This window comes from Pongo pygmaeus, chromosome 5 (genome assembly GCF_028885625.2).
Source record: "Pongo pygmaeus isolate AG05252 chromosome 5, NHGRI_mPonPyg2-v2.0_pri, whole genome shotgun sequence".
NCBI lineage: Eukaryota > Metazoa > Chordata > Mammalia > Primates > Hominidae > Pongo > Pongo pygmaeus.
The window spans coordinates 25,857,962-25,885,521 of NC_072378.2; the positions used below are offsets into that span (position 1 = coordinate 25,857,962).

The following is a 27,560-nucleotide window of genomic DNA, read 5'->3' on the forward strand; positions in this document are numbered from 1 at the left end:
GATGGTGGAAAAGGGACTCAAAAGGGACAAAATATACCCCATCTCCATGAAGATTATAATAACTCTGAGAGACCCCAGAAGGGGACAGTGCTGTCAGTGAAACATGTGGGGGTGTCAGGATCCTTATAAGAAGGGACATTGATTCTGATTAAGGATGAGGGAAGACATAGGTGACCTCAGCTGGGCTTGAAGCATGAAGAAGATTTAAGGAGCTTGATTTGCTTATCAATCAAACAATAAAATGTAAAGTTAAAAATTAAACCACTGAGCCAATAAAATTCTCCAAGCTGGTAACATAAGGGCTAAAGGTTTTGGATAATTATTTACCTCCCAGAATTAGACAATTGCAAAGAGCTTAGAAAATTTATTTGAAAGGAATGAGGATCCTGCACTCTTCCTCTCTCAGGTTAGTTAACTTTCAAACTTTTACCCCTAATATTCTGCTTTTGAGATGATGGGAATGAGTCTGTTTCCATTAGAGAGCAGCTTAATTTGCTGTTTGGGGGCAGAGATTGTGGGAGTGGAGAAGAGAATGCCTGTGTCCTTAGGTAATTCTGGTAAGTGAGAAGGGATGTTGCATTAAGAGCCCTGGAACTACAGGGAATAAATTCAAGAGAATGAAATTTTCTAAAAGTATAGCTGAACAGAGACAGACAGACAGACAGACAGACAGACACACACACACACACACACACAGAGGAAGAGAGAGAGAGAGAGGAAGAGAGAGAGAGAAACTAAATGACATATTTGGATTGTTTTTGTGAAATACATTAATTTTTTTAAGCATTGATTAAATCCACAGTGAGACAATAAGTGCCAATACTGAATTCTCAGAGAGGAAGATTTTCATCATGCCTAAAAAATTAATGAAAACCAAACTGTTCTGGTTTGGTTCCAGTGAATTTATGGGAAAGCAAAATAAATGAAATCTAATATGGCGCTGGGAAGTAGTTAATGACAAAGAGTTTAGGGCAGAGGACTTTATTTGCAAACTGTGAATAAGAGCCATGGGCTGTTTCTCATAAGGAGGAAAAATGTTCAGTGCTGAGACCACATAAGATGACATTTGAGCTATTAATAGCTCTGCACAGCACCTTAAGGAAAAGTCTCATTCTACAGTGAGCTGATAACTAGCAGAGGAACAGGATGCATATGAATCCAAAAAGAATAGACACAAGCAGTCTTGGCAAGAAAAACTGATGAGAAATTGATATAAGAATGGCTGGCTCCATTTCTTTGCTGTTTTTTTCCTCATTTACCTGGTTTCAAAATAAATAGATAAGGCTGATGACTTACAAATTTATATTTCTACCAAGGCCCTTCTGTTCTTAGCTATGGACTCAGAGACACAAAACTTACCTGTCAATCTTCCCTTCTGGGTCTAACAGGAGTCTCAACCCAGTGTGTCCAAAATAAAGTTCTTGCTTTTCCTCTGAAACCTGCTGCCCTCTCTGCTCATTTCCCCAACTTCTTTGAGTGCAACACTATTCACTCATTTGCTCAAGCCATAAGTCCAGAAGTCTCTGATGATTCTTCCCTTTCTTTCATTCCCATATACATCTCATTAGCAAGTCTTAGTGGCATATCTCCAAAACAGGTCCTGGATGTGGTCTGTTTCACCACAGCTAGCCTAGCCCATTAACTATCAACACTTGTACAGGTGAAGAAACAGCTTCTTGTTCAGTCTCTTCGTTCTCAATCTTGTCCTTTATAGCCCATGTGCCACACAGTGGCCATAGTAGATCCAGTCCCCTTACCAGGCCTATAGGACCCAAAATGGTCTGGCCCCTGCCCACCCGTTTGATCTCATCTCCTACCATTAACCTCCTCATTCACTCTGCATCGCCGTGTTGGACTACCTTCTGCCTAGAAAAACGTGACAAACTTGCTGGTTCCTTGGCCTGGAATGTTCTTGTTCAGCCTTGCCTCATTCTCAGTGTTCCCATTTCAGCTCAAATATAACCATTTCACACAACCACACCAGGTAAAGTGGTTAGACTAGGCAGAGTGCTTGCCCTCCTCTCCTGATGCTAATGACCTAATTGCTGTCAATGCCACTCTTGTTTTTTTCATACCATGTGGCATTCTTACTTCTTTGTTTTCATATGTGCCCCTCCTGGGATGTAACTTTCTCGCAAGTGTACTGTCTGTGCCTGCATCCCTTACCCCACAACAGCGCTGTCTTCCCTTCACCCTCGGCTGTCTGTTCCCACTGCTTTCATTAATGCCAGTAAAACCATTATCGCCCGTTACTGAAAAAATAGGCAATTGATTTCTGGTTATAATACGCACAAGGAGAGGGCAATTTAATGAGAACTAAGTCCTTCAGTCATGCAGGAGATGGAGCTATAAAAGCACAACATTGCATTCATTGATTCAATAAATGTTTACTGAATCAATGAATGAACTTGCGGCCAGTGAACTCTTAGACATTGGAACACTCGAAGAGTCTGTGTGGGTATAGCCTGTGGAAAAAAATGTTACCCTGAAAGCTATATCTTTAGTTCTGACTGATACGATTTTTTCAATTCAACTAATTGCCCTGAGGTGTGAAAATAAATGATAAGCAAATTATTTTTCCAGCAGACTAGTCAGTCCCCTCATTTTACCAAGTTTCTTTTCAGAGTTACCAGAACTATTCCATTTGCCAATGAGTATTCGTTTGGATTTCAATTCAATTTTGAGTGTGTTTTTGAATTCCAGTGCAGACTAGAGGGCTCCATGGTCTAACATCTGTGGTTTTGAACGACATCATTGAGGCAACTTCGCTGTCAGTTGCTTACTTACCAACTTTAGTGGTGACATTATATAACATTTCCACTTATTTTTAAACACAATAGCACCAAAGGATCAGGTCTATTTTCTTTTATATTAATAAGAATAGTCCTTCACAGAGAGCACGTGGAAAATGATTTCATTTCACCAGCACCTACTGCTTATCCCTTTACATTTTATTCCTTTACATCTGCTTGGTGCTGTAACTTTATATCTGCTTTGTGCTGTAACTTCTCTGATCATTTTCAGTAGTAATAGGTTTATTGCTTATTTGTAGTCTTCAAATAATCTCATTTGCAATTAATAGGTCCAGTCCAATGAAAACCAGAAAATTCCAAACTTGATCTAAAAGTAAACCTTCTTTCCCCTGCCCTGCAACCCGCTGCTCCAGTTTGGGCCTGGGGAGGGAAGGGATCATTTGGTTGGTTTCTTGTTCCCTTTCTCTGTCAGCAACTCCTCTCACCCCTCTTGCTAGCTATGGCTTCTGATCTTCCCAGGGCTGGTGGGTAGGGAGTTAGAAGCAAGAAGCAGGAAGTGTCTTTCTTAGCTGGAACTCTTGTGACCTGGCATTGGTGGTCTCTGGGTTGGATGAATGTTCAATGCTGAATCCTTTATTGTACCCCATTGGGGGCATCCACCAGTCCTCCCATGTCAGGGGTGATATGTGTTCACTAACTCAGCAGTTAGGGTTCCTTTCTCAGGTGTTGGGCATCAGGCAGTCCGCCCTGTCTTTTGGGGTCATGTGGCTTCTCCAGACAGTTCTCATTTTAATAGATTATAAACTGGATTTTTCCTGAGTCATCCGTATCTGGTTCACAAGGGACCTGCTGGTCTCTACCTGTGCATCTTCACCCCTGCTGCCGTGGGACGTATCACAACCTCCAGTGTGGTGTAGACCTTTGCTGTGCTCTGCAGCCTCAGACCAAGAGTCACCACCTCATGCCCTTAGATTCTAAGGCATGTGTCACTCACCTCTACACACACACATGCACACACACAGGGGACATATGTCAAGCTCCCTGAATGACCCCCTTGCAGGCAGCTCCTATAATTTGACTTGAAGTGACGGGGCAGTGCCCTCCTCCTTTTTTTCCTGGAGTGAGAGTGAATACCTGTCAGAGAATACCAGCAACTGCCTCTAAGAAAATTCTCACCTTCTTCATCTCAGCCTACCTGTGTCCCTGAAATTTATTTTTAATTACAGTAATAATTCAAATTACATTATTGTTGTAACACATGTAAACACGAAAGACAAAGTTCAACGCCTGCATGGCCGTTCCCGCCCTCCCCATTCCTTTGCAGAGAGAGTTTCTATTTCTTCCTGGTTTAATCTAGGAGGGTTTTATAGTTCCAGGAATTTATCCATCTCCTCTAGGTTTTCTAGTTTACACACGTAAGGTGTTTATAGTAGTCTTGAATGATATTTTGTATTTCTCTGGTATCAATTGTAATATCTCCTGTTTTGTTTCGAATTGAGCTTATTTGGATCTTCTCTCTTTTTTCCTTGGTTAATGTTGCTGATGGTCTGGCAATTTTATTTATCTTTTCAAAGAACCAGCTTTTTGTTTCATTTATCTTTTGTATTTTTTGTTTGTTTGTTTCAATTTCCACTTAGTTTTGCTCTGATCTTGGTTATTTCTTTTCTTCTGCTGGGTTTGGGTTTGGTTTGTTCTTGTTTCTCTAGTTCCTTGAGGTGTAAACTTAAATTGTCTATTTGTGCTCTTTCAGACTTTTTGATGTAGGCATTTAATGGTATGAACTTTCCTCTTAGCACCACTTTTGCTGTATCCCAGAGGTTTTGATAGGTTATGTCATGGTTGTCGTTCAGTTCAAAGAATTTTTTAATTTTCATCTTGATTTCATTGTTGAGCCAATGATCATTTAGGAGCAGGTTATTTAATTTCCATGTATTTGCACAGCTTTGAGAGTTCCTTTTGGAGTTGATTTCCAATTTTATTCCACTGTGGTCTGAGGGAGTACTTGATATAATTTCGATTTCCTTAAATTTATTGAGACTTGTTTTGTGGCCTATCATATGGTCTATCTTGGAGAATGTTCCATGTGCTGATGAATAGAATGTATATTCTGCAGTTGTTGGGTAGAGTGTTCTGTAAATATCTGTTAAGTCTATTTGTTCTAGGGTATAGTTTAAGTCCATTGTTTCTTTGCTGACTTTCTGTCTTGATGACCTGTCTAGTGCTGTCTGTGGAATGCTGAAGTCGCCCACTATTATTGTGTTGCTGTCTATCTCATTTCTTAGGTCTAGTAGTAATTGTTTTATAAATTTAAGAGCTCCAGTGTTAGGTATGTATATATTTAGGATTGTGATATTTTCCTGTTGGACTAGTCCTTTTGTTGTTATATAATGTCTCTCTTCATCTTTTTCAACTGCTGTTGCTTATAAGTTTGTTTTCTCTGATATAAGAATAGCTACTTCTCACTCCAGCCTGGGAGGCAGAGTGACACTCCGTCTCAAAAAACAAAAAACAAACAAACAAAAAAGAATAGCTACTCCTGCTCGCTTTTGGTGTCCATTTGCATGGAATATCTAGTCCCACCTCTTTACCTTAAGTTTACGTGAATCCTTAGATGTTAGGTGAGTCTCTTGAAGACTATAGATAACTTGGTTGTTTACCTGTCTTTTAAATCTTTATATGCTTTTTTATATGTATCCAGTTCTTTGATAGCTATATAGTATTCCAGAAAATATCTGCATTTAACTATGCAAATATTAAATAATCATTAGTTAGCTCCTGACTTTTTGCTTTTACAAATATTGCTTTAAGGAATGTCCTGAAACATATTATTCTGTGTGGCTGTGCTTATTAGTCTCTGGTACACACCATGAAGCAGCAATACAAGTGGGAGGATGCAGCTTGACTCCCTCAAACAATAGCTCATTTCCCCACATTTTTGCCTGAGCTTGGTGATCATAGTCTTTTAAAATGTTTATGAAAACTGATAGGTAAGAAATAATAGGATCTGGTTCTTTTAATATCCATGTCCTTGATAGCGAAGTGAAGCACATTTTTCCATGTTTGTTCTTAATCTATATTCATATATTGTTCCAATAGTTTCCTACTTTTTACCAATTTACTGTATTTTATTTTTTTATTAGCTTGAAGAAGTTGAACAAATGCTGCTCCATATCTGATAGAATGCTGTAATTAATTTCTCCCCTTCTATAAGTGATCTTTTATGGTATCTATTATTATAAATAAGTTTTGTTCTTTTTGTGTCCTGCAGTATCCTTAAATATGTTTAGGTGTAGATTTCATTTCATTTCTCTAGCTTGAGACTCATTTTGATTCCTGAATCTGAGAAATCTTGTGGTTTCATCTATTCTGAAAAATTCCTATTTGTTATTTCCTAAAGTATTGCCTTTTCTAAGTTCTCTTTCTTTTGTCCTCCTAGAAGTCCTATTCAACATACATTGGACCTTTTCACTCCATTTTCCAGGTTCTTAACTTTGCTGTCATCCCTCATCATCTTACTGAGCTTTATTCTGTACAATTTACATAGCTCATTGCCGTTGATTTTGCTAATTCTTTCATTAGCTGTGTCTAGTCACTTAGTTTCAAATTTTAATGCCTAATTTTTTTTGTATTTCAAGTAGTATCCTTCTTAAATCTGCCTATTTTTTTTTGGTATCTTTTTATGTTCTAGGGTCCATATTTTATTTCTTCAATTATTTAAAGCATACTTACGTAATGTCTTTGTCAGTTTATTCTATTTTTGGAAGTTCTCAGTAGTTTAATTTTGCTACACATTGAGTCTGAAAACTTGTTTTGGATGGATCACTTCTTTGAGTGTTTATAATTTTTTATTTTGAGCTCATAATATATAGAGCTTCATCTGCAGTAATTCTGTGTAATCTGTTTTGAGTGAATCAGACTGGGCTTGAATCTTTGGTCAGTTTTTTAGCTGGTGATGAGTTCTCAGACAATGAAGACAGTATGAATTCCAACCCTCAATTCTCCATAACCTAGATATGAACTTTCACAATTTTCAGGTGAAGTACTTTATTTTCAAGCCACAACTCATGACAAAGAGGGTTGTCACTGTTATTGTTGAAAGGGGAAGAGCCTCTTTAACTAAGTTTTGAACCCCTGTGAGGCATCTGACTCTATATTAGAATCTCCCTTATAATTGCCTCCCTGGCATGGGCCTAAGGCTTCACCCTTCATCCCCACAGGGGCTTAGATCTCAGGCCCCCACATCACTGAAATTGATGCTTCTGTGCCCCAATCTCATGGTCACTGAAGTTAGTGCAGACATCTAACTCGATGGAGATATCTCTTACTGTCTTTGCAGCTATGTAAAAGGGTGTTTGCTATATTTTATGTAATATGTATAGGTGTTTACAATAGTTTTTCAGGTAATTTAATCCACTGGAATCTCCTAGATGAAATTTCAAATAAGGTTGTCAAGTTTTCATGTCCATTTGGTACTAATATCAATTTAGAGACATGGGAACACAGAACTAGAAAGGATATTACAATTTATGAAGGCAATCCAGACCAGATTTCTCACTTGTGAGATACAGATACTAAGACCCTGGGTAAACTGCGACCTTTCAAAGACCAATCAATTGGTTAGTGATAGAGCCAGGATGACAAATCAGTTTTCGTGAACCCTAATCTACCACTTTTCTTATAGAGAAACATTTGCTCCTAGTTCTTAGAAAGAATTGGGGTGATATCATATAAGATTCTGTCTGTATTTGCTTTTGTATTCTTTTTATTTCAGTAAGTAAATGCCAGTCCCTGGGAAGAGAGACAAAAATGTCTACTGGACCAGATGTCAAGGCTACAGTGGGGGATATTTCCAATGATGGCAATTTAAACATGGCTCAAGAGGAATGCTCCAAGAAGGGTAAAATCATGCACAGTAATCTGGTAGTAAATAAAACTAGGATCTGTGGCACCTTGACTTGTGGTAGTAAATAAAACTAGGGTCTGTGGCATCTTTTGTTGATACATATCATTTTCCTTGCTACCACCAATTGCCAAGAATTCTATATGGTTATAAATTGTTATTGATAATTATTTCATTTCTCATAAGAAACTTTGAAGGTATATAAGACAGGCAGGTATCATGACATTATTTAGAGATGAAGGAAAAAAATCAGAGCAGATTCTAAGTAGGAAATATAGAAACCAACCTTGGCTTGTCTGATTCTAAGTCCAAGACATGTCCCATTAGATCTCTCTGCTCATGTTAAATCCAGACCTGACCCTGACCCCAAGATGGGCTTTTTGTTTCTACCATGTCATAGAAGTCACCTTTCTCCCTTTCTCTTATCTATATTACAACATCATGCATTTTATAATATGCATTAAGGGAAACTGTAGAACATCTTATTTTACCCTAAATGCTTAATGAGTTATAACTATGTTATCCGTTAATTCTTTTAAGGATATAGTCATTTCATAAGATAATGCCTTTAAAAGGCAAAACACTAACCAAGATGGAATGCTTTGTAATACTCAACATTTTAGCCAGTTTGTCTGTTAAGAATTATGCATATCTTCAAGAAAAGAGATTTCTCCTAATCTCGTCCATCACAGAAGAAATCAGGAAATGTGCATGTTAGTACTCATCCTACAACTAGTCACCATTTGACCCAGAATGAATACTATTCCAGTAGTCTTGGCTGAAGGTCTCATCTCTTTCTAAGGATTTCAGAGTCTACTAGACTATACCATTGGCCAAATTATTTTATCCTATCATTCTGTCTTTCCCTCAAAATCAGTAATATGAAGAACTTATGTGTAAAATTTTACCAAGGTGCAGTATGGCATACTGGGAAAAAGCACAGGTCAGAAATCAGAACGCTTGAGTTTGCAATCCTGATTCTGCCATTTATGAGCTTATTATTACCACTCACATAGTGTCCCTTCCTCAGCCCACCTTTGGGCAGTCATTGGAAAGTTCATTTATAATTTGTCTAAAGTGGAACTCTTATGGTCTTCCTGGTTCCTTCTATAGTCTCCTACAACATCTGGCCTACCATGCCACCCAGTCCTCTGGTGACCACTCTGGGCTATAGCTATATCGGACAACAACTTTGTAACCCACTTTACCCCGGCCTGTTGTTTCAAACAGCATCATGCTACTAACATTCATCCTTTTTTGGCAGTCTCATCCTACCTAATAAGGCAGAACCCCAGCTACTCCTCCAAGCCTTACCAAGTTATTTTGTTGCATATCCAAGTATTTCTCACAAATGCTTAGGAATAAACCTTGCAGATTGCTTTGTCAGTTGGTGTCCAATATCACTTTTCCTCTCATCTCCTTCTCTGGCTCATGCTTACTGGGCATGGCTGGATCTTCTGTATTAGACTCCCAGGGCACTGCTGGGGCTTTCTCTGGGTACCAGAACCCCCATCCCCAAAGGCTACTGATGTCTTTGCTGTGTTTCTAAGACACTCAGTGAGCTGAATCCAGGTGTTCCATGGGATGCGGAGAAATGCCCCCTCCTCCATTATCTGGTCACCTGGTTACACAAAGTAACTGTTCCAATAACCCAGAAACCTTGAGTGAAAAAATTTGGGCCTTCAGGTTCTGCCTGAAGATCAGTAGTTTTTCTCTATCAGGCTCAGTTAGGGATTTCTGGGGCCAGGCTGGAGACAGACATCACTTTGACCTTCTGATCCCCTTTTCCCCCAGAAGTCTATGAGCTTCTGTATCAGTCTGGGTTATATCACAAAATCAAAAGCAAATCTAGGTATTTCTGAGAAGAAAGAAGGTTAATATAGGGTACTGGAAGATTCCACAGATGTTGGAAGGCTAGGGAAGCAAAAGTCAGGTTGATTACTTTCAGAAAATCTGAGACATGACACTGCCAATGATCCCAGCCATGTGCATCACAAAGTGGGTGGTTTTCAGGAGGACACCCCAAAGTCACAGGCAGAAATCCCATGTCTAACATGACTGATCCTTGCTTATCCACCTGCAGCTATCTCCAGAGCATAGTGGTTTCTCATTGAGTTCGGCCTGTCACATTGTGCCAGAATGTCCTCATTTGTGGAATCTGAATGGAATCCTGAGGATTGTAGCTTCCAGATATTTGTCCCTCTGTTACTGTGGAGACCAGAGAAGGGTGAGAAAGGCACTGAGAACAATATCAGGGACAATGTCCTTTCTCCATATCAAATGCCTGCAGGAAAGATATACTGCCCCCCTCCATGGGGAAGAATGCCATCTGAAGGCCAATTTACAATAGCACCCCCTCCTGAAAGCCATGGAAATGAATAAAACAAGCACAACACTTTGAGAAAGTACTTCCATCTAGATTGAAACTAAGGAATTATTCCCACCACACACTACAAGCTCGAAATCTCGCAGACAGATTTAATACAATTTGGAAGAAATTGAGAGAGGAGCCAAGGGCTGATAAAACTCCCATCCTTGAGGCATGGTGCAGTGTTATAGGAAGAACAAAGAGGGTGCTGTGGAGCTTCAGCTTGTGCTCCCCAGCTTGGAGTGGCAGTGTCCAGAAGCTGGGCAGACCACAGACCCCATGAGTCCCTCAAGGGTCTGCAGTGCTGGAATGTGGTGGGTGAAGCGTGCATGGGTCCACATCCAGCAGCTTTCCCCTCGCGCTTCACTGGCCTTTCTGATCTGCAATTTAGCACCAGGGGCCAGTGCGACAAAGCAGAGGAAAATATGAGTAACTGCAGAAATCAACTTGGAAATTTGGAAGGCTTTCTCTCAAATTATACAAGGTTACTGCAGAATTAAAATGGTACAGTAGTTAGCTTCCCTTGAATTGGTGAAAGAATTCCCTACCTCCTCCTCCCCACCCGCTGCCACCAGTCCACCCACATATACCACCACATCATAGCTGAGCCTCAAACCAGCATGGGTGGCCCTGTGCAGGGGTTTCAAAATGTGAGAACAAAGTCACATACGACTGGCTTTTATAGTCCAAGGCTGTAGGGGTGGACTACAAGGAACCTACATAAATATGTTTGCACAAAGGAAAGAATAAGGTAAGGCATGTGTTAGATAAAAAAGAAATCAACAGGTACACTTATGAAAGATAACAGTTCATTATAATAGCTGTCACATAATGAGTGCATGCCCTGTGTTAGACACTGTTCTAAGCAGTCTGTATGTATTAATTCATTGAATTCTCACAACAATCCTTCAGAAAAAGTACTACTAGCATCATCCCCATTTTGTAGGAGCCTGCCCAGGCACAGAGGGATGAAGTAACACATCTTAATCATCCAGGCACAAAGAGGTAGCAGCTGGATTCAAACCAGCTGTTGTTAGCTTTTACATCACACTGCTGTGCTTATGTTATTATGGGGAAATTGAGGAATATTTTCATCTTCAATTTCTTAAAGCTCTCAATAATGACAACAACAATAATAATAAAACATAGAGTGTAGGAAGTAACTCAACAGAAGAATATGGAAGCAGTCCCAATATAGATGAGAAAGGAAACTAAGGAGGAAAAAAATGTCACTGTAGAATTAAAATGGAATTAGCAGCAGCAAGGAGAAGACAGATTTGAGAAAGGGAAGAAAACAAAGATTGTGTAATAAAACATGAAAACCAGTTAATTAAACATCCAATTCACTGAGCCTACAACTTCAAGGAAATCACGTAGAAAAATGAAATAGACAACTTAAATATAGAAAATAATGTGAACTCAAATCATGAAAAAATTGGATTAAAAATATATACAAGAGCTGGTTCTTTGATAAAAATGATGCTATTCGTGGCAATAAAACAAACAATCTGCTACTCAGATTAATCAGGCAGAGAGATTAAATACAAGCAATTATGAGAAAATAGGAGACAGAAGCATTGAAAATGTATAATATGCTAATTATAGGGAAAGTACATAAGTAAATTATTTTCTAGGAATTATAATTTATAATTATAAAAACTTTACATAATCATAATTAACTTATTAAAATTTAATATTTTAAATATAATTTATTATAATTTTGTAGAAATTATTATTTCTAGGAATTATACATTTTATGTTTCTAATTTATAAATATGAATAAAGAAAAAATTATACATGTCAAAAAACGTCTAAGAAATGAAGAAAATTGTCAAAAAGTTATTCCTTTTAAAACAAACACAGAAACAAACAAATATATTCTAGTAGTTTCACTAGAAAAATTATATGAGATTTTTAAGGAGAAGAAAATGCCTATTTATCCCGTGCAGAAGAGTTCCAAATTGTTCATATAGCACTCTACCTTCTTAGCTCCTTGCTCCTTAAGTGTGACTGGTGCTTGTGACTTCTTCCAGAGTACATTTGTACATATTAATTCATACAAAAAATTAAAAGGAGAAAAAGAAAAAAGAGAGTAATTTTATAGTGGAGCAACCTGAAAAACACTACCTCAAGCCAGGGCACCAAGATCAACTCAACAGTAAGAAGTCTTGTTGACAGTGTGTGGCCTTAATATGATGTGATGAGAATGACAGTTTACCTCCATGGCCTTCCTCTCAAAAACACATAATCCCAGTCTAATCATGAGAAAAATATCAGACAAATTTCAATTAAGGGATGCCCCACAAAACACCTGACTGGTGCATTTCAAAACTCTCAAGGTCTTTAGACATTTTAGACTACAGGGTATTTAGAATACATTTTAGAAACAAGGTAAGTCTGAGAAAGTGTCATACCCAAAAAGAGCCCAAGGAGACGTGACAACTAAGTGTAATGTGGTTCCCTATATGGGATTCTGGAACAGAAAAAAGGACATTAGTTAAAAACTAAGAGATCTGAATAAACTGTGGACCTTAGTAGTTAATAATATATCACTGCAGGTTTATTAATTGCAACAAATGCACCATAAGATGTTAATAACAGAGGAAATTTTGTGTGAGATATAGAGGAACTCAACAATTCTATAAATCTAAAACTGTCCTAAAATTAAAAATTTATTAAGAAAAATGGCTATGTACCTAAAACATTTCAGATCATAGATTGAGACGGAAGCTTATAACTTTAAAAGAAAAACAAAGCTAGTATAGCAAAAAATAACACACACATACATACATAAACAACATTTTAAGCTCAACTATATATACTAAATAAAATTCTAGCTAAAATGCTAGCAAAATACATCATGTTTTTAAATTTTGTAATAGCCTATTAAGAATAAGAAGAGATCATCCTAATAATACAAAGGTGGTAGGCTATTATAATTATAATAAACTTACATAAACTTATTCAGTTGTTATCACAGTACCTTGAGGTAGACTCTATTATTAATCTCATTTTTCAGGCAAAATTTGGGGGCCACAGAGAGCTCAGTACCTTGCCCCAGAACACACAGCTATAAGTAGACCACACAAGCTGGAATTGGAATGCAGGTGTCTGATTCCAGGATTAAACTACATTTTATAAAACTTACGTATCCCCATAAAAATATTTAAAAGTAGGAAGAGAGTAGTTTAACATCATTAAAGGACATGTCACACCAACAACTAGCAGCATACCTAATGGTGTAATGTGAGAAGCATTCTCAGTAAATGCAAATATAGCTGAGGTGCCCATTCTTACCATTCCTGCTTTGTCCATTTTTTTGAAAATGCTGGTGAATTAAATTACCCAGGAGAAAGAAATAAGTGTTGCAAACAGTAAACATAATCAACTATATTTTTCATTATTTGTACATAATTTGTCTTTACTGAATCAAAACTCAATGGGGGAAAAGCTGATGAATATGATGGGACAAAGAACAGTTACACAATAAAAATTTGTGAAATTTTTTCAAAATTTTTCAAAATTACAAAATTTGTGAAGGCCTTAACTGAAGATAACTATAAAATTCCACCTTGGACTGAGTAAAAGACCAGTACTCGTACATGCATAGGTATCCCTTTTTGACTAGAAGACAATACTACAAATGTGGCAATCCTTCTTAATTTAATCTGTCATATCAATATGACTGATCAAAATTCCAATGTAGATTTTCATGGGTGGTGCATTGGCTGGATTGGGGGTGGGGAACTAAATGCTCTCAGAGTTGAACCAAAGGTAAGAGCTGGAACTTAGCAAGAGCATTGCTACACAAGATGAAACCATGCTGTCCATTCCAAGAGCATTTGCTCCCTTTCAGGAGCCAAGAAAATGGCATCTTCATACCTTGTGATCACTCATTACCTCTGGGATTTCTCTGCAGGGATAGTGGATGAATTCTTCCTGCTGTTGTCAAACTAATGTATTTGGACTCAGCCACAGGCATATCCCCAGAGCTCCTATGGAACACTAGCAAATTTTGTGTAAACATAGGTTATACTATTAAGATGAAGTTTAAATACTTCTATGATCTAACCACAGCCTATCTTTCAAGTTTCATTTCTCCCCAGCCCCAGACAAGCTAATCTTCCATGTTTCCTGGTTATAAATGGCACTTCCAGCTATTCCAGCTGCCCAGGCAGGGAACTTGGGAGTCATTTCCAGCAATTTCCTCTCTCCCACTGTCCATATCCAATCGGTCACTGCTCCCAGCCAATTCTTTCTCTAAATCAATTTCTTCCCATTCCCATTCTAATCCGCTCATCCCAGAGCCCTGCCTAAAAAGCTCTCCCCTAATGCTTGCTCTGACCAACTCCACACATTCTTCCAGTCTCTATTTGAGAAATGCTTCTGAGGGAGCCACTTCCCCCATTACATCCCAGGGGGACAGAAGTCCACTACACAGTTACAGAGGAATGTCTGCTCTCCCTATATTTCTGCATCTCAGACAGATACCAATCTTCTCCTTCTTCCAGACTTAGGGAGAGTGGGAGAAAAGCATTCTGATTGTGACTTTTCATGCCCTTTTCCTCTCAGGCTTTTGTTCAGTCCGACATGGGCTGGCCCTCATCTTGCAGCTCTGTAATTTTTCAATTTACACCCAACAAATGAACTTGAGCATTGCCATCCCAGCTATGGTGAACAACACAGCCCCACCTAGCCAGCCCAATGCCTCCACAGAACGGCCCTCCACTGACTCCCAGGACTACTGGAATGAAACTCTAAAAGAATTTAAAGCAATGGTAAGTTTAATGAGACTCTGGACTCTTTCTTTGACTCAAATAATTTGACTTAAAGAGTTATCTTATAAAAGAGTGAGATTCATTTAACCACTAAGTATTTACTGAACATGTACTATGTGCCAGGAATGGCACAAGTACCTAAGTATCAGGCCGAGCATGGTGGCTCACACCTTTAATCCCAGCACTTTGGGAGGCTGAGGTATCTTTACTAAAAATATGAAAATCAGCCAGGCATGGTCGTAGGCACCTGTAATCCCAGCTACTCTGGAGGCTGAGACAGAAGAATTGCTTGAACTGGGGAGGCAGAAGTTGCAGTGAGCGGAGATCGTGCCACTGCACTCCAGTCTGGGCGACAGAGTGAGATTCTGTCTTTAAAAAAAAAAAAAAAAAAAAAAAGAAAGAAAAGAAAGGAATAAAGAACATAATAAGTATCTAAGGGGATTGCATCCCTACTTAGTGTCTATGAGTGTAACCAGGGACTAAGTTAGAATAAATGAAACATTTTACCATTTAGTGGACATAAATTCTTCCCCTACAATGATGAAAATCACTACTAAATATGTTTCATAGATTTGTCTGCTTTTTCTTCCTTCCACGTATTTTTTTTATTACCTTGCCTATGATGCTTTCTTCTTTATAGCCTTTGTTTCTTTACAAACTCTCTTATATTTTAATTTTTGGTTAATTGTGTCAGGGTGAGTGGAAAGAGTATGTTGGGCATATATTTAGGGTTTTTAAATACATGATACTGGTATATCGGAGGAACTGGAGAAATGTAAAAAGAAAGATAACTGCCAATTAATTTTTGCCTCTCAAGTCCTCAAAATGAAAACTGTCAATTCTTCAACTAAAGACAAACAGTAACTCTCTTTGTCATCTAGGCCCCTGCATATGACTGGAGTCCTGAAATCCAAGGAATCCTCCTCAGCTCCCTCAACTATGGCTCATTCTTGGCTCCAATCCCCAGTGGCTATGTGGCTGGAATATTTGGAGCCAAGTATGTGGTTGGTGCTGGCTTGTTTATTTCCTCATTCCTGACCCTCTTCATTCCACTGGCAGCTAATGCGGGAGTGGCCTTGCTCATTTTCCTCCGGATTGTACAAGGCATAGCCCAGGTACCAAGATGTTTTCCAGGTATAAGTGGAATATAGGTTCGAGAATGACCTCAGATCTCCAAGAATGGAATTTTCCCCTCCAGGTTATGGTATTAACTGGTCAGTATTCAATTTGGGTCAAATGGGCTCCCCCACTGGAAAGGAGTCAACTCACCACCATTGCTGGATCAGGTAACTGATACCCTAAACCCCACTTTACATGCACTGTCCAAGAGAACTCAGCAAAGTCCTGCCAACAGAACCAAGATCTTATATATCAATCAATCACTGTGTCTTCATAGTCCTTTCCTTAAAGCACTACCCCATACTGCCTTACTTGATTGTAACTGAATGAACTGAATGCTTACTATGCGCCAAACATTCTTGTGTTTTGCACATATTTTCATCTTATCCTCAAAATAATTTTATAAGCCAGCTATATATAATTACTTCCATTTCACACATATGGAATTTCAGATACAAATAGACTAATAACTTGTCCAAGATCACGTAGTTACCAAGTGAAGGAACCTAGGTAGTTTGGCTTAAAACTCATACCTTCACTCACTGTGCAACTCGCATTGTAGAAAGCACATAGAGCCCCAAGACGAGTCCTCTCACCCAGAACATCCTCGTCCCTTCTGTTCAGGGTCAATGCTGGGGTCCTTCATTGTTCTACTTGCTGGTGGTCTCCTCTGCCAGACCATAGGATGGCCTTACGTCTTCTATATCTTTGGTGAGTGTGCTTTTCAAATCTCCAGTTTTTATGACAGAGAATTCTGTGATGCAATTTATCTATGGTTAACCAAATCCTAATAGATATGGATATTTACACAGCTAAAGCTGGTAGTGTTCAGAGCCAACTATGTTTAACATTTAAGTTTCAGCAGCCCGAGTGTGTAGCTAGAATAATCTTATGATATTAGAGGCATCATAACATTCCTTACTGCTTCTAAATTTGACCTAAAGGAATTCAGAGCAAATTATTTTATAAAATGTTGAAAATATTATCTTAGGCTAGGTGCGGTAGCTCATGCCTGTAATCCCAGCACTTTGGGAGGCTGAGGCAGGTGGATCACATGAAGTCAGGAGTTTGAAACCAGCTTGGCCAAAATGGTTAAACCCCGTCTCTACTAAAAATACAAAAATTAGCCGAGTGTGATGGTGCATGCCTGTAATCCCAGCTACTCAGGAGGCTGAGGTAGGAGAATCGCTTGAACCCAGCAGGTGGAGGGTGCAGTGAGCCGAGATCACACTACTGCACTCCAGCCTGTGTGACAGAGTGAGACCCTGTCTCAAGAGAAAAAAAAAAAGAAAATGTTATTTTAGTCAGACTACATTTTAGTCATCCTTTTTAATTTAATATATTCTTTAAAATTTCTGCAGTTATTATTATGGCAAAAACCATAATTACTTTTGCACCAATCTAATATCATAGCTAGAAAACTGTGTGACTGTGACCTAATCATAGGTAAAATACTAATTAGGGTAGAGAATCAACTAGTGGAGACTGCAGGACAGGGCAGATTATGTGAGGTTCAGGAGTGGACAAAATACACAAAGAGATGCTGCAGAAAGGTTCCAAAGACACGTGGAAAGTTCCAGAGGCAGTATTTTACTACATTACAGTTTTACCTTCATGGAGCTGTGGTTGGAATCTGCCTAGCTGCTGTTACCTAAAGTTTGTTTAATATTTGAAACATTCTCCATAATCGCACCCTTAAATTGTTTATGGTAATTCCTTGTAGTCCCACTAGTGTGTTCATTAGAGGACAGGCCTGTTAGATCAAGGGTTTCTGTAAAATTAGGTCAATATATTCACCAAAAATAAAATATGTAATGATTCCATAGCATACCAACCTTCAAAGTTTTTATCATGAAAACTTTGAAAGGGCAGGTTACAAAAATTATTCAAACAACAAGAAAATCTTACTGTGCTTATGGTTTCGAGAAACAGTAAGGAGCATATACACAATAGAAACTCACTAAATATTTGTTGAATAAATATTAACATCCTCCAACCCCAATGTGCAACATTGCTAATTTTCATATTTATCCCTCCCCACTTGATTAGGTTCCTTGATGGCAAAATTGTGTCTTTGCCATTTTATATTCTCAAAATTTAGCAAAAAGCCTGGTGTATAGTGGCTGCTGTATGATGTTTGTGAAGGAATTTGTAAATGACATGCTAGCCAAAAAAAGAGAGCCCATAAGATTTCTTAAGATTCTAAAAAGGGAATCTGAAGATGGGCCACATTTCCACTCAATACTGATAATGTTAAATTCCCAACACTGTAATAATGTATATATTAGAAAAAATGTCTTTGCTGAGGATTAATTTAATTTCATATCTACAAATTGGGTAATTAATTTCACCTAATGTACTGCTGCTCACTCTTATGTGCTTTGAGGAAGATAAGAGATAGAAACAGAAAGGTTTAATGATGAAAGGAACTCTGCAAAGCATGACTAGCAGGAGGGATGCTGACTGGTATGTGAATGGTGAGGGCATTTTCAAGCACATGGGGCAAACACGCTACTAACTTGTAAGGGTGCTGCAGCTTTAATAATAGTGCATTTCAAAACCTCCCAAAACTAAGTGGCTTAAAACAATAATCATTTATTCCGATGGTTCTGTGTGGGACAGCTGGGTGGCTCCACTCTCTGTGTTTGTCATCTGCCTTGGTCAATGGATGAGCTGGAGCATAGTCTTCCAATAGCAGTGGGCAAGACACAAGAGGATAAGTTTTAAAAAATGCTTTTTAATGCCTAGGCTTGAAACTCCTCCATGCCATTGGCAAAAGCAAGTTGTATGGCCAAGGCCAAAGTCCAGTGGTGAGGAAGTACCCTCCCCCTATGATAGGGCCATGCAAGGGATAGATGCCAGGAAGAGTGGCGTACTGAGGCCAGTCACTCTGTCAACCACAGGAATCATCTTAGAGTCAAACTGAAAGAAGTACTTCAATCCATCCAGTGCTAACTGGATCCCCTTTTCCTAGGAGGAATTGGGTGTGCCTGTTGTCTTCTCTGGTTTCCTCTCATTTATGATGAACCTGTGAATCATCCCTTTATCAGTGCTGGTGAGAAGAGATACATTGTGTGTTCATTGGCTCAGCAGGTACATTGAGGAACTCCTCTGACATTTGTCTATGTCCCTCTAGACGTCTCAGAGATGAAGAATGTGATAGAGAGAGCTGCCTTCTGATGGAGGGGACATTGATGTGTGCTTTCTTCCAGGACTGTTCACCAGGCTGGTCTCTTCCCATTAGGGCTATGATCAAATCCTTACCACTCTGGGCCATTTTAGTCTCTTATTTCTGTGAATACTGGCTTTTTTATACCATTATGGCATACACACCAACGTACATCAGCTCAGTACTTCAAGCCAACCTCAGAGATGTAAGTATACAGAAAGCTCATTCTGATCTTCTGTTTAAATGCTTAAATAATGAGCGCTCATATATAATCCTCTGTCTGTCCCCCCAAAATCGGGGGATTAGGACCAGGACCTCCATATAGGAAATGCAATGTAGTTAATTTGGATTCTGATTGATCTCGATGTGGTTCACTACTTACTGCAGGAAGATGATACATATGGTTCTAGTTTGATTTTCATATACTATCATATTTTATTATACTATTTTCATATACTATTCATATTTATCATATTTTAAGGGCCCTGTGCAAAAATTTTATACTCAATCCCATCAAAATTTTCAAACAAGATGCTCTGCTGGCAGCATAAATCATAAAGATTAACCAAACAAATTATGCCTTTGAGAAAATTGTGACAGAGAAACATAAACAACGTATGCTGAAAATAAGACATTAATAGGACATAAAGTCCCATATAAGACTTACATAGACATTTGTGGAGTAATGTTTGTTTTAAAAAATCATTTTTATTCAAGTATAACATAGAGAAAGAAAAGTATGTATATGTGCACAGCTCTCTGAATTTTCACAAAATAGACAGATGCTCTGAATGGCTGACAGGAGCCTTTCAATTCCTGCTGGATGGATGTCTTAAAAGTGGCTATCAGATTTCATAACGTGTTAGTGACAGTTCACAAAGCCAGTGTTACTCTTGTACTCTCACTCTGTACTCAGGAAGAAGCCTTCTCATATTGATTGGGTTCCTCTGGTGAAAATGTGCTAAGTAGCCAAGAGAGAGCTGACCTTCTTAGCAGTAGTCAGAGTCTGCATGCAAGCAAGCTGCAGGTATTGAGATTAGAAAGCCCCAGGAGGGAGTGGCTCTGGGTCTTTTCAAAGAGGAGGAGGGCCAGAAATTAAACCAGAACCTTAATCCAGGGGATCGGGACACAGATAAGCAGGAGTCCAGTGCTAAGCAATAGACTTCCTGAGGCTGGCTGTTAGGAATGATTTGTCTTTGGTGTGAGGCTGGGTGGGCTTGACCCTCAGAGGCCAAGGCTGAGGAAGAGGAAGATGGGAAAATGAATGGAAAGACAAGTTGTGACCAGAAAGCAGAGCTTTCCAGGCTAAAAAGACAAGAGACCCGGATTCTCATTGCCTTCAGGGCATTTTCTCACTAAGTCACATAACCTTGACAGCCTTGGCTTACTCATCTGTAAAATGAACTACTTGAACCAGGTGAGTGCTGAATCCTTTCCATTGTTTGGATTATATACAACAGAGGAGTCTCCTTTTCATTGCATTATATTCAATAGAATATTAGTTTAGAAGTTTAATTGATAACAAAAAGGTTCAACATTTTAAAAACTATAGTGAAACATAGAGTGGGTCAGGTGTGGTGGCTCACGCCTGTAATCCCAACACTTTGGGAGGCTGAGGCAGGTGGATCATCTGAGGTCAGGTGTTCGAGACCAGCCTGGCCAACATGGTGAACCCCCTGTCTCTACTAAAAATACAAAAAATTAGCCAGGCACGGTGGCGTGTACCTGTAGTCCCAGCTACTTAGGAGGCTGAGGCATGAGAATCGCTTGAGCTGGTGAGGCGGAGGTTTCAGTGAGCTGAGATTATGACATTGCACTCCAGCCTGGGCAACAAGAACTAAACTCCGTCTAAAAAAAAAAAAAGGACTGAAAAATCTTTCTTTCATTATTGTTCCTAATCTGCCCTGTCCTCCCAGCCCATTCCAATGATAATTATTTAAATTTCTTTCTTCTTTTTCTTTCTTTCTTTTGAGACAACGTCTCACTGTGTTGCCCAGGCTGGAGTGCAGTGGTTCAATCATGGCTCACTAAAGCTTTGACCTCCCAGGCTCAAGCAATCCTCCTACCTCAGCCTTCCGAGTAGCTGGGACCACAGGAGTGTACCACCATGCCTGGCTAATTTTTTTTGGAGATGAGATCCTGTTATATTGGCTAGGCTGGTCTCGAACTCCTGAGCTCAAGTGATCCTCCTACTACAGCCTCCCAAAGTGCTGGGATTACAGGTGTGAGCCACCATGGCTGGCCTAAGTTTCCTATATATATTCTTTCTTTGTTTCTTTATGAGAATGCAAGCATACATGAATGTGTATCCTTATTTTCCCAACTTTTTAAATACAAAACGGTATACTCTGTAATATGCCGCTATGCTTATATACTAGGTTTTTGCCACTTAATATGTCACGGAAATCTTCATGTCAGTACATGAGAACCTTGCTGAGCAGTATTTGGATTGTTTCCCATCTTTGAGCAATGCTGCAGTGAAAACATTGTTCATTTGTCATACCTTTGTGCAACTCTCTGTGGAGTAAATTTCTGCATATGAGATTATTGAGTCAAAGGGTAAATGCACTATAAACTTTTATATTTGTTGTCAAATTGCCCTCAATAGAGCACCAGTAATATTTGTGAGAATCTGATTCTCCACAGTGTTAGCGCAGAGCATGCCAAAAAAAAAGGGTATTTTTGCCAATTTGATCCATGAAAAATAATATCTCACCATAGTTTTACTTTGTATTTCTTTCATTATGAGTAAAGTTGGATACCTTTTAACATGTTTAGGAGCCACTTATTTTTCTTTTTTTCTTCTTTTCTTTTCTTTTTAAAAATTGTCTGTTATTATCCTTTGCGTATTTTTCTACTGGGTTTTGGTCTTTTAAATATTTATTTCCAGGTGATTTTTATATATAAAGAGAGCATTAGTTCTTTTTTTTCTTTTTTCTTTTTTTTTTTTTTTGCAAGCAGAGCTATGAACATATACATACTAAAAGTATATTGGCTCATTATAGTAACATGGAATTTGTATTAAAAGTGATGTGTATACAAAGAAAAGCCACAAATGTGGACAATCTGTCCAAGGTTATTTGTGTCATGGTGGGGGTGGTAAGGGCACATGCACCTGACCTAGACTCTGGTCCTCAGAGTGGGATCCTGTCTGCCTTGCCGTTTGTTGTTGGATGTATCTGCATTATCCTTGGAGGTCTACTGGCAGACTTTCTTCTCTCCAGAAAAATCCTCAGACTCATCACCATCAGGAAACTCTTCACTGCCATTGGTAAGGGAGAGGCTGGACACAGGGGTGAACGTGGGAAGCTCAGAGCAGCCTCCAGTTTACTCTGTGTTTGTCCTCCTACCCCAGGGGTTCTCTTCCCATCTGTGATCCTCGTGTCCCTGCCCTGGGTCAGATCCAGCCACAGCATGACCATGACCTTCTTGGTGCTGTCTTCTGCCATCAGCAGCTTCTGTGAATCAGGAGCCCTTGTTAACTTCTTGGATATTGCTCCTCGGTAGGGACCTCTTTTGCCTCATCCTTTCAGACACTCAATTCAAGTCTAGCAGCCCTAAATCTACTCTGATGTGAAAGTAAAATGTGGCAGGTACAACAGGTTGCAGGAAATGTCAGCACCAGCTCTACACCCTACATCTAAATAATTCCTGGAAGAGACTCTAAGCTGGTTGACCATTGTGAACTTAGTTTTTCTGGGCGTGAATAAGAGGAGTCAGTGGCCATGCTCAGAGTCAACTGAGGGAGACTCACACAAATCTCTCTCTGTTGAGGAATGCAGCAGTTGCCTAAGGTGGGATCACTGAAAGAATTCTTGAGATTCTATAGGGTATCCTCATGAAAATCTTTAATAAAGGCAAAGGACACAGGACTGCAGGAGAAATATCTGTCTCCGAGACAGTAAATACAGAGTTGACTGAGACTTCCAAACATAGCTCCCAGGGTCCTGTCCCAGTCAATGGGACATCCTTCATCTTCAGATAATGAACCACCAAGAAATGTGAGCGATGCCTTTGCCTCAGGGGAGCCGACGTCTCATCTGGTGAGGGGTCTTTTATACCCACGGAGGGTATAAAAGTTACAAGATCAGACTCAACAGCAGAAGCCAAAACAATAACAACAAAAACCTTACAAACCAGGTGCAGACCATCAATCTGACCATCTTGCATAAACAATGTTGACAAGTTAATAGAGGTTACCCCCATGGGAGTACCAATCCCTAGCACAGGATTATACTAATCATTGGTCAGTACATTTCATTCAGGTTTCACCAAGGCTTATGCAATTCCAGTCATCCCCAGAGATAAGCACAGAGTTGCAACAGACCAGCTGATATTAACCCTTTGTTTGCACAGGAATGTTTGCCTCCCTCTCTCGGGTATTGAGACTTTCAAACGTAGGTATACTTGGTTATAATAGAGTACCGTCTCTTTCTCTCAGGTACACTGGCTTTCTCAAAGGACTATTGCAAGTCTTTGCACACATAGCTGGAGCCATCTCTCCTACTGCTGCTGGATTTTTCATCAGTCAGGTGAGGTCAAATGTTCTGATGAATATTCATAAGAGAAACCTATAGAGGCATGGTTTTTTCACATTTGCACAGCCTTGTATCCTAGAAGATGCATTTAAAGTGGTCAAAAATCAACTAATTTACATGATGACTTAAGAATTAAAGAAACTTAAGATTCTTAAGTTTCTTAAGAATCTTACTGGTATAAACTTTACGTGAATAAAGAAGTATGTGGCATTCTTATTTTCTGCCATATACTTCATTTACTGGAGAAAAACACTGCCATATACCATTCACTTACTGGTGAAAAACCAGAGGAAAGTTAAAGAATTACTTTCCTGTGGTTTTGCACTGGTAAATCAGAAAAATAAATGAAGAATAACAAAGAAAGAGTATTCTTTATGAAATCAAGTCCTTTATCTTTTTTTGAAGCTTCAGTTCCCTCCCAGGCACTGACTAACACACTGACAAGAAATGGTTGTTTAAAATGGAAATTCTCAAACTGCTCTTGTTTCTCCTGTCATTCAATGACTTATTCATTCATTCATTCATTCATTCAACAAATAAGTATTAAACATTAGTATGTGCCACGTGCTATTTAAGTGAATAAAACACAATTTCTTTCCTTGTGAAACCTATATTGTAGAAAAGAAACAGAAAGAAACTTATGAAAGTAAAATACATGATATATTGAATGGTAACAGGAGAATAGCAAATGCTTAGCAAATGCTAAGAGGAGAATAAAGCACAAGGGGTGGAATTTCTAACTACAATGATCAAGGAAGGACTCACCGTAATCACTTGCTTAAAGAGAAACATTTAAGCAAGGACTGAAAGGAAGTGAAGGTGTGAGACAAATAGGTATCTGGGAGAGGAGCGTTCCAGCCATGGAAATGCCCAGTGCTTTGGCCTCATGGCAGAAATGTACTTAAGTATTCTAGGACCAACTGGGAAGCCCATGGAAGCCAGAGTGGAGGTCGGGGAGGGAGCAGGAGGACACAGAGCCAAAGCCTTTCTGAACCAAGAGGGTCAAGAACTGGGTGACCGTTAATAACTTGTAATTTTCTGCTTCCAGGATTCAGAGTTTGGTTGGAGAAATGTCTTCTTGCTTTCAGCTGCTGTTAATATATCAGGCCTGGTTTTCTACCTCATCTTTGGCCGAGCAGACGTGCAGGACTGGGCTAAAGAGCAGACATTTACCCACCTCTGAGCAAACCTAGAGATGTGCTAGATCCTGGTGCTTCGTTGATCATTGTATTCCCTCACAGACATTTCTCTTTCATGCCTGCTTGACTGATAAGCCATTAGCTAGACCCTGACTATGTAATGCTAAAGATTTTACCATGCCTGGAAATTTTACAGGGGAAGAAAACAGGCTAGTTATTTAACTGCAAGCTACTAAAAGCATAGGTGTGTTGAGATTTCTGTGTTCTCCACTCTTCCACTGTTATCCTAGTAAAAGCATCAGGTGCTGGGGACAATTTCTTTCCAAAGCAAAAGAGGAAGCCAGACCTTGGGACCGAGAACTGAGAATCACAAAGGAGTTGTGCCCAACATGCAGAAGATGAATCCTCTGAGCTGTCCTCAAAAGAAAGCCCCAAACAACAGAAAGTATAGTGTTTTCCATTGTTGGTGAAAAATGTCAAGGAGGAAAGAACAATAATGATTCCATCATGATAAGAGGAATGAACGTGTCTGCAACTAATGGGAGCAAGATAGTACACTTTAACTCTTTCAGACAACTTGCATTCTGTGGATGCCAGCTTTGGAATCAGAGCCGCCTCTGGAATACCTGTGCTTCCAGAGTCAGCTTTTGGACAGTCACCTTCTTTCTGGCCATCTTGACCTCTGCCCCACATCTGCTTTTTGGCTTGGTGCAGATCTTTAACATGTTAGTGAATAGACATTGCCCAGTGTCTCTTCTAGCCCCTCCAACAGTTCTTCATGTATCACTGCTTTTGGACAGTGATCCATGATATCTGCCTTCGTTTGCCCCTCTGACTGTTGGAATCCCACGCACCATTCAGTAGGATTCAATTCAATGTGGAACCATTCAACATTCACCTCATTAACCTAAAATGTCTCCTAAAGATGTATGTAAGACACACACTACCCTAACCTCACTCCAAGTGTCTGGAGAAATGTGGCTAGTGCTTTTGTTAAAGCCCCTATATGAGCAGCATGGAGGATCATAAGATAGCAAAACCATTTCAACACTAAATGAATATTAATGTACACACACCTTGTGGGGATGGCAGAAATCAAAACCATACACAGTATTAAGGAGTTCAGTATCTCGGGAGGGCAGATAACTTTAATCAAAGTATCACACAAGTAAATATGCAATAACAACTGTAGAAATAATGAGTGGTTACATGGGTTATGAGAGTGGATGATAAGTGCACTAATCTGAGCGTAAGGAAGGGCCACCCCTGCAAAGTTTCAGCTGAGCTGGGATCTGAAGGATAATAGTTAACTGGTGTGGGAGACTGAGGGGAGAACGTTTTAGGAAGAAAGAACAGCATAAGCAAAAGTTTCATGGCAGAAGGTTAGAAATTAGCTATGGCCAGAGTGTAGAGAATAAGGAAAGTATGATTTGTGAGGAGGCTGTAGAAGAATTAAGGTCAGGAGCACACAGGATGATGTAGGCCCAGTGAAGTGCACTGGTCTTTATTTTGAAATCAGTAGGAAGTGTCCTGGTTTTCAAAGGCACTCTGCATGAGAAATTAGGTTGGAGTAGGAGCTTACAGTGTAGTCCAGGAGAGAACAATGGCCCCTGGCATGAGGCAATAGACATGGTGAGAGGTGAATGGATTATTTGATTTAGGTGGATTATTTGATTTAGGGAATAAACCTGACAGGCCCTATTACTAAGTGAGAGAGTGGAAGATGTCCAGAGTAACTCCTGAGTTTTGGTTTGCTATTATATTAATGGGGATGCCTCTCACACAGACAGCAACACAGATAGCAATTATATCCAAGTGAAGACAACAAAAAGGAAAATGGACACATGACTCTGGATTTCTCTTGTGAGGTCTGGGCTCCATTTACAAACGTATAAATCATCTTGATATAGGTAGTGATTACAATTTTTGCATGGATGAGACATCCCATGGGTGAAAGTGACATAAGAAAAGGAAGCTTGGGAATAAGCCTTAAAGAATTCCAGTATTTAATGGTCAGCTGGAGGATGATTAGCAGAAAGAAAGAAAGAAAAGAAAGAAAGAGAGACACAGAAAGAAAGAAAGAAAGAAAGAAAGAAAGAAAGAGAGGAAATAAAAACGAAAGAAAGAAAAAGAAAGGGCCTGAAAGATAGAAGGAAAACCAAGAGAATATGGTGCTAAGAAAGAAAAGGGAAGAGAGAATGTTTCCAAAAAAAGTGAGTAGTTACCAATGCCAAATTTGCAGTGAACAGTCCAGATGAGAAGTGAGCAGAAAGTACAGAAAGGAGACCACTGCTGAGAAGTTTGGGTATGAAAGGGAGGTGTCTTTGTCGCTTTTGTGTTGCTATAAAGGAATGCCTGAGGCTGGGTAACTTATGAAGAAAACGAGATTTATTTGGATTGTGATTGTGATGGCTGGAAAGTTCAAGATTGGGCATCTGCATCTGGCGAGGGCCTCAGGCAGCTTCTGCTCATAGTGGAAGGTGAAGGAGTGTAGGCCTGTACAGAAAGCACATGGTGAGACAGGAAGCTGGGAGAGGGAGAGGAGGTGCCAGGTTTTTTAAAACAAGCAGCTCTTGTAGGAATGATCTCACTCACCCCTGAGGAAGAGCTTTAATGTCACTAGGGATTCACCCTTATGACACAAACACCTCCTGCAAGTGGACCCAACATTGGGATCAAATTTCAATGTTAGATTTGGAGGGAACAGACATCTAAACCATAGCAGAAGGAAAGAGGCAAGAAAGTAGCTGCAAAAGCATATGGGCTCAAAGAAGGAGTTAAAAACAAACATGTTTA

The 27,560-nt window shown here is 39.4% G+C and overlaps 2 protein-coding genes across 2 annotated transcripts in view; one reads left to right on the forward strand and one right to left on the reverse strand.

Moving 5' to 3' along the window:
• SLC17A1 (solute carrier family 17 member 1) overlaps window positions 1-27,560 on the reverse strand; it is a 115,031-nt gene that overhangs the window by 30,612 nt on the left and 56,859 nt on the right. The gene's annotated exons all lie outside the window — the stretch shown is intronic.
• Window positions 361-26,867, forward strand: SLC17A4 (solute carrier family 17 member 4). The gene is made up of 12 exons (XM_054491739.2): window positions 361-406; window positions 7,525-7,650; window positions 14,594-14,799; window positions 15,681-15,914; window positions 15,998-16,085; window positions 16,543-16,629; window positions 18,893-19,011; window positions 19,131-19,292; window positions 22,226-22,358; window positions 22,443-22,590; window positions 23,529-23,619; window positions 24,674-26,867. The coding sequence occupies exons 2-12, from the start codon at window positions 7,560-7,562 to the stop codon at window positions 24,806-24,808; spliced, it is 1,494 nt and encodes a 497-aa protein (XP_054347714.1). The 5' UTR covers window positions 361-406; window positions 7,525-7,559; the 3' UTR covers window positions 24,809-26,867.

Excerpts from the sequence above, each read along its gene's own strand:
- SLC17A4 (XM_054491739.2), top strand. The coding sequence starts at position 7,560 with ATGTCTACTGGACCAGATGTCAAGGCTACAGTGGGGGATATTTCCAAT. Across the intron at positions 15,915-15,997 it reads TTGTACAAGGCATAGCCCAG|GTTATGGTATTAACTGGTCA; the intron begins GTACCAAGATGT and ends TTTCCCCTCCAG. Across the intron at positions 22,359-22,442 it reads GAAACTCTTCACTGCCATTG|GGGTTCTCTTCCCATCTGTG; the intron begins GTAAGGGAGAGG and ends CTCCTACCCCAG.